The sequence below is a fragment of the Numida meleagris genome, chromosome 10 (genome assembly GCF_002078875.1).
Source record: "Numida meleagris isolate 19003 breed g44 Domestic line chromosome 10, NumMel1.0, whole genome shotgun sequence".
NCBI classification, from domain to species: domain Eukaryota; kingdom Metazoa; phylum Chordata; class Aves; order Galliformes; family Numididae; genus Numida; species Numida meleagris.
This window is the reverse complement of record NC_034418.1, coordinates 17,476,236-17,483,404: the sequence shown is the minus strand read 5'-3', so window position 1 is coordinate 17,483,404 and position 7,169 is coordinate 17,476,236. Positions and strand designations below refer to the sequence as shown.

Sequence of the window (7,169 nt, the reverse complement as noted above, 5' to 3'; positions counted from 1 at the left end):
GCGGCCCCGGGGCTCCGCAACCCCCGTCGGCGCCGCTCTGCTGCTTCATCTGCGGCGGCGGCATCAGCCGCGGCAAAGAGCTGAAGCTCCAAGTGCGGCCCCCCCGCGACCACCGGCCCTTCTTTCCGTTCCTCCAGCACCAAGAGCCGGCGCCCGGAGCCCGCGCCGTCTCGGCGGAGGGTTGCGCCTTGGTCTGCGCCGTCTGCCGCTGTTTCCTGGGAGAGCAGTGGGACTCCTTCGAGCGCAGCCGCACGCCCGTGGAGAAGCGCATGTATTGGCTCAAGCGGCCCCACCAGTGCGAAGCGGCGGCGGCGGCGGCGGCGGGGGGCAGCGGGCTGCGGCGGGGGGCACCGGGCTGGGACCCATCCGCGCCGCCGCGCCGCCGCGAGGAGGAGGAGGAGGAGGAGGAAGAGGAGGAGGAGGAGGAAGGGCCGGCGGCCGGCTCCGAGCTCTCCGAGCTGTCCGACGCCGAACCCCTGTCGGAGCCCGAGGGGGCGGGCGGCGCGGTCAGGGCCCCCCCGGTGGCAGCGGGGAGCAAGCGGGGGGCGGCGTGCTGCTCGTCGGACAGCGAGATCAACATCACCAGCGAGGAGGAGGAAGGCGAGGAGGAGGGGGAAGGCGGCGAGCGGCCCGCTTGGGCGCCGGGCACCGCCTGCTACATCTGCGGCAGCCCCTTGGCACCCGGCGGGCAGCACCGTGTCCACGTGCAGAAGCAGGAGAAGAGCTCGCCGGCTCCTTTTTTCCCTTTCCTCTGGCTGCACAGCCCCCCGCCGGGTGCCCAGCCCCTCTCGCCCGCCGGCAGCACCCTGGTGTGCCCCTGCTGCTTCGCCTCGCTCATGCAGCAGTGGCAGAGCTTCGAGCTGGCCAACGTGCCCGTGCTGCAGCGGCTCTACGTGGTGCCCCTCAACGCCAACGCCATGCCCAAGGGCCGCCCGCGGGGGCTCAAGGAGGATGGAGCCGGTGTCCCCTCGGCGCCCGAGGCGTGCTACCTGTGCGGAGAGGAGTGCGGCAAAGAGGCGAGGCCGGTGGCGGCCAAAATCACCAACGGGAACGCCAAGAGCACCATGCACTTCCCCTTCCTCAGCCTCCTGCCGTGCCCGCCTGGAGCCAAGGGGCTGAACAAGCACTGGGAGGTGAGCAGCTGCCGCAAGTGCTATGGGGTCCTGCAGGACCTGTGGGCCATGTACCGCGCGTGCCACAACGAGGAGCTCATCACCTCGGTGCAGAGCTTCCTGGGGAGGTACCACCAGGTGTTCTCCGCTGCGGAGCCCGGTCACCCCGTCGGCAAAGCAGGAGGTCCCACCTCGGTGTGCTACATCTGTGGGGCCGAGCTGGGAGCCGGCAGGGAGTTCCAGCTCAACGTCAACCCGCCGGGGCGATTTGGGGAGAAGGAGCCGTTCTTCCCCTTCCTCACCGTCTACCCGCCCGCCCCACGGGCACGGCCGGCCGACTCGACGGGGCTGGTGGCCACGTGCGTGCTGTGCTACCACGACCTGCTGGGCCAGTGGCTGCAGCACGAGGGCAGGAATTCCCAGCACCCCAGCAGCGCCTGGTCCCGCCAGTATAAAGTGGAGACCTTCGTCTGCTTCTTCTGCCGCCAGGAGAAGAAGCGATGCCTTGGATTAAAAGCGGTGCAGGTCGCCAGGCTGCCTGTCTTCCTCTACACCCTCCGCGTGGCCAACAGCCTGCTGGTGGATGATGGCAAGCAGCTGACCATCGGTGCGTGTGCCGAGTGTGGGGCCGTGGTCCTGGCCGGCAAGAGCGTGGCCCCCCCGGAGCTGCTGGCCGTGCCACCCCCAGCTCTCGTCCCCAAGGTAAGGCATCCCCAGTCCCCTTCGCTCCCTGTGCTGTGACGGTGCTGGCAGCCAGCAGGTGACGTAGATGGATGCTCTCCTTTTGGGTTCGGTCCCGTTGGGGCAGTGCTAATGAATGGGGTGCCTTTAGCAATGAGCTTTTGGAGCCGTCAAGCCAACAGGGAGCGGATAAAAATCCTTCCAAGAGGATTCCAAGAAAAATCCTTCCAGCCTGGCCTTGCGCAGAGCCATCTCTCTGAGCTGCTGGCGCCGGCTCTTTGCAGCCCTGCACGAGGGAGGTGGGCTTGTTTGGCATCCAAAGTGGCCAGAACCAAGGAAATCCTGAGCACGGACCTCTTGCAGCCACGGATAACCAGAGCTGCTCTAGGGCCGCCCGTGCTCGCCGCATCTTCGGGAGATGGAAGGAGCACGCCGCCGAGGAAACTTCCCACGTTGTCTCTGGTTTTATAGGGAGCCCCAATCAAAGGGTTTCCTCCCGCAGCAACCCGAGCCCTTCCTGCAGCTGGGAGGCTGATGTGCAGCGCGGGGTTACGCAGGGTGCTGCAGGGCAGCGCCTGGGAAGTTGCACGGGAGAGCAAAGATTTCCTTCCACCGAGTTGGCGTTTCTTCTCGTGGGATGGGGGAACTCTTGCTTTTAGCCCCGAATTTCCAGCTTGTGGGAGCGCGGCTCCTGGAGAGCAGCTGCTCTGTGTCTGCAAAGCAGGCCCCAGCCCGGGCGCTGTGAGACACCACCATCCCAAATCCTCAAATGAGTTTTCAAAGCCTTTCGGCTCCGTTCGGAGCCAGAACCCCGCGGCTCTCCGAAGCGCTGGCATTTTCTTTAGAAATGCAAAACAGCCCTCCCGAGAGGGCCCTCCTTTTTCTCCTTTTCTCTCCAGCCTCCCCAGCCTGATCACAGCGACCATTCCTGCCGGTGTCCGGCTGCGCCGTTTGGCGGTGCCGTTTGGGAAGCCGTGGGGCAGGAGGGGCACGGGCGAAGGGAATCCCTTGGGATCCGTTGATTTTGGGTGGTTTTCCCTGCTCTGCTCAGCTGCCGTCCGTGCGGGTCCCTCGTGGGGTGGGATGATTCATTGTGCCTTGCCTTCTTGGGATGCTGCTTGCAGCTGACGCAACGCGCCACGTGCGCGGGGCTCGCTGGAGCAAGGATGCGTGGGTCACTCCCTACGTGCACATGGCTCTTCTGTCCGTCTGTCTGTCTGTCCATCCCCTGCCCCGCTGGCGTCTCGCAGCGCTCAGCCCATGCTGAGGGGGCTGGGATGCAGGCGAGCATCCTGCAGTGCTGAGCCAGGGGTGATGCGCCAGGAGCCGGGAGCGGGATCCACGCATCCCCAGCTGGTGGTGTCCCACTTGCACGCTGGAATATGGCATTTGTGAGCACTTCTGTCCCTGCCCCTATGCCAGCATGGGGATGCGGACACATGAGCCCTTGTCCCCAACGGCCCCAGCCCCAAACTTCCCCTTGGACTCCTGTCTCCGACCTGAGCAGCACTGAAAGGCTTTTGTGCGGGGCCGTGAAAAGCGGACTGGAGGGGGGGGAGGACGTGGAGTTTGTGCTGGGGAAGGGCTGCTATTCAATGCCTCCCTCTTGTTCCTGCGTTTGCTAATGAGCAAATTAAAGGGCTGCTACAATGAGCGCAGTGCAGCAGGCATTGCTGCTCGAGGCAGGCACAGGGATTGCTGGAGTTCATGGGGCTGTCCCATGTCCTGGTGTTGACTTTTGCTGTCCTGCTGCCTTTTCCCTCCCCATCATCGTGCATCCTATTAACACAGGGATAAAACCACCTCCCCATCCCTCCTTGCAGCTCCTTTTGCTGAAGGTACACGTTTTCCCTTGCACCCAGAGCTGGTGGCTTGCTGCTGCCCAGCCTGCAGTGGGGTGACCCCTATGGCCCCAGTGCTGGGTGAGCATGACCAGACACATGTGTGGGCAATGGGGCCGTTAGGGCTGAGCTGCTAACAAGGGAGCCCAGCACCTGAAGCTCATTAGGAGGGCAGAGGCAGAGGGGTCATGGTGGCTCTGCTGCTGGTTGGAGCTGGTCTTGTTTTGGGAGGATTTTTCTGGAGGTGAGTTGCTTGGGGGCTGTGTGGGAACTGCCGCAGGGCCTCCTGGATTTGTTTTTTGTAGGATAGGTTTGGGTTCCCAAGTGGTGCCTCAGTGTGGGTGTCTGGATGTCCTCTGGCACATCACCTTTGGTCACCTCTGAGGTGTGCACTGTGAGGACACATCTTCCTCCCAGCTCTGCCCTTTGTCAGGGGGGCCCTGTGAGCAGCAGAGTGCTGTCTGTAGGGTGGGTGCCTCGTGCTGTGAGCCGAGCAGGTGCAGAGGGCTATTGCTCTGAATAAACTGTAAACTGTGTCTGGGACGGTGTTGGAGAGAAAAGGGCACTCAATGTGTTGGGGAGAGGGGGGGGTGGAGAGAGGGGTTACAGGAGGTGGAACACGGGGGTGGAATTATAGTGTGCCATACAGCTGCAAGCAGTGTGCTGGGTGATTCCTGCGTTGGTCGCTGCTCCAGAGCTCAGTCCAAGTCTTCCCCCAGTCCCTCCCCCACTGCATCAGCCCTGTGCTTTGCTTTCAGGTCAGTGGGTGTTGTGCTTCTTGCTTTCTCCATGTGCACCTTCTTGCCGATGTGCTCAGCTCCTTGCAGGGCTCTGACCTCCTGCAGAGCTGCTCAGTGTGCACCTGGGGACCGCGCTGTCCTCAACCCCCAGCTGCTCTCTGAGCATCACCCGCTGCTAGGGCAGGGTTTGGGCTTCCTGCAGGTGCGTGGACTGCAGAGCAGGAGGCTCAGCTCTGGCCTTGGCTGGGGTTTCTGCAGAGGGCATCTGCCCCATGGTTGCAGGTCGGGAGCTGAGGGTTCGGCCCCTTTCTTTTGGGCTCTGTCATGCTGCGTTTCAAAACAGCTGCTGGGAGGCGTTCGCCTTTCCTTTGAGAAAGGTTGCTGGCTGGCTTCAAAGAGCTGCTGTGCTCTTGGCTAAGCCCTGTCCCCATGGACGTCAGCAGAAATGGTGCTGCAAAAGCAAACGCAGGATGCTGGGGGGGGGGGTTTGGGGAAGCCTGACCTCCTGCATTGCACCCTGCAGGTTGCTGGGGAGGGTGTGCAGGCCTCAGGTGCGCTGCAACAGGGGTAGTGCAAAAAGCTGCATGGGTCTTGGGCTGGGGAGCTCTGCTTGCATCGCATCTTTGCTTCATTTTGAAGCAAACCAAGCAAAAGCAGCGGGGTGAGGTGCCAGGCCGGTGGTTGCACGCTCCCTGCCAAGTGGCTGCTCCTCTCGCTCCGTGTGTGGGCTCTGTGTGTGTGTGTGTGTGTTGGGGGATAGGAGGGCAGAGGGGGGGGTCTTGCTCTGGCTATTGGGTCCCGGTTCCAATTCTAGAAGAGGAAGAGCCAAATGAGGGCAAAGATAATTGAAAGACGCACGTGTCGGGTGGTTTCAGCTGAGATCCCGGGCGCAGCTCGGATGGAGGTGGCCGTATAACTGTCCCATGACTTCATGTCTCAGGGTGCAGCCTCCTGCTGGATCGTGTTCCCAGATGGCAAACAAAGAAACAACGTGAGGAAAAAGTGCCCCTCGCTTTTCCTGCTGCCGAGGTCAGGGTGTGTGTGCTGTGCACACAGCCGGGCTGTGGGCCTGCCCCCCCCCCCATTCCCCCGTCACCCTATGGCCTGTGGGGGGTCCCCAGCGCCCTTCCCCAGTGCCCCACGGGGGCTCTGTGCTTTGCTGTGCTGACCTTGCTGTCCCAGCTGTCCCAAATGCCAGCGCTGCCAGCCGTGTCCCGCAGCCCTTGTGCTGACTCCACAGCTCACCACCTGGCTGATATATATATATATATTTTTTTTTTCCCTAATCCCTCCCCACTTTCTCTCTCTGTCCCTTTCTCCAAAGGGCATTGGGTCTGGATGCTGCCTCTCTCCTCCTGGGGCACCTGCTGCCAAAGCACCTGTCCTGAAATGCGTGCTGCCCAGGAAGGCTGCCTGCACCCTGCGCCCTGCTCTGCAGCCCTTCTCCCCTCCTTCCCCGCAGGCTCCAGGCAGCATTTGCAGCTGGGAGTGTGCTGGTGGCATCCCTAGGCTTTAGGATGCTCTTTGCCGATGGGGATGTAGGATTTGCTCCCTACGAAGAGGGAAGGAAGAGCTGTTCCCTTGACCCGACGGTTTCACTTTTGCTCCCTCCCTGTGAAATATCTCATGCAATGCCCTCTTCCCTCCTCCCCCCTCACCCCCCCAGCAGAGGGGATGGTGCAAAGGCTTTCGCAACACTCGCAGCATCTTGCAGCAGCTCCTGCTCTGCACCTCATGCAAAGCTGAGGCCGTGTCAGCAGGCTGGGGCAGAGGTGCAGCCTGGGTTAGGGGTTGGGTAGGGGGTGGCAATTTTTGAAGTCAGGTCGGTGACAGCCGGAGCTGGGGGGGCTTTGTTCCTGCAGTAGGGACGGGATGCTCCTGGAGAGCTGCTGTCCCCATGGGTCACGCTGTCCCCTGCAGGGGACATCAGCCCAGGAGCTCTCGCTGGGTAGCATCCAGCCAGACATTGCCTTGAAGTACTCCACAAAAGGGGTCCTGGGCTGCAAAGGATGGCACGGAATTGTCCCTTGAGTGTGACATTGCTCTCACTGGGGATGTGAGAGGGACAAATTTGAGCGGGGGATGGGACAGAGTATTGACAAGGTGGGGGCTGCGTGGAGGGAAGGGGATGCTGTGCCCCGCATGGGATGGGACTGAGGGGTCTTGGGGAGGACCCAGGGCTGCAGGGGGACACCCGCTGAGCTCAGTGCAGCGCAGACACACGCCCCTGGTGTGGGGACATGGCCTCTGTGCAGGAGGGGAGTGCTGTGCCGGTGGCAGGCTCCCAGCAGCACCGGGCTTCCCTGTGCTGCGAGCAGCTGGGCCTGGAGCCCTTCCAGCTGCACCATCCTCCGGGCCCCAGCCCAGGGCTCTGACAGCTCCGTGCCCCCCCAGACCCCCCCCACTGCCAGGCTGCAGGGACACCTCGAGCATGCCTTGGCTGCGCGATGCAATGCAGAGCGATGCAGCAGCGCTGCATTTCGGCGGGTGCTGGCTCTGCGTTGCTTTGCGTGCTGCGGTGCTGCACTCCGCTTTCGCAAAAAAGCGTCCTGCCTCAAGTTGCTGGGAGGATGGTTTTGCAAAATGCATCCTGCCCGGAGCTGTCAGGAGCACAGTTCTCCCCCCTGCAGCACCGGGGGAGGATGCATGGGGCTGGGGAAGCCGTGGGGCCGGGCTGCTGCTGCAGGTCACGCTCTGCTCCGTGCAGCTGCTCTGCTCCCCATGGCTGATAACAGCCCCTGCAGCTGCGCGCCCGCACTGGGACCATTTATTCCTGGATCTTCAGCTGTAGAGCA

General features: G+C 62.8%; 1 protein-coding gene across 2 annotated transcripts in view; it reads left to right on the top strand.

Moving 5' to 3' along the window:
- The window catches only part of GSE1 (Gse1 coiled-coil protein), an 86,738-nt gene continuing 79,581 nt past the window's right edge, over positions 13-7,169 (top strand). The window contains exon 1 of one of the 2 annotated variants that reach the window (XM_021408997.1): positions 13-1,814. In XM_021408997.1, the coding sequence (XP_021264672.1) occupies positions 270-1,814 (1,545 nt within the window). In that variant the 5' untranslated portion in view covers positions 13-269. The remainder of the gene's footprint in view (positions 1,815-7,169) is intronic. The other variant, XM_021408999.1, reaches the window with a different exon arrangement.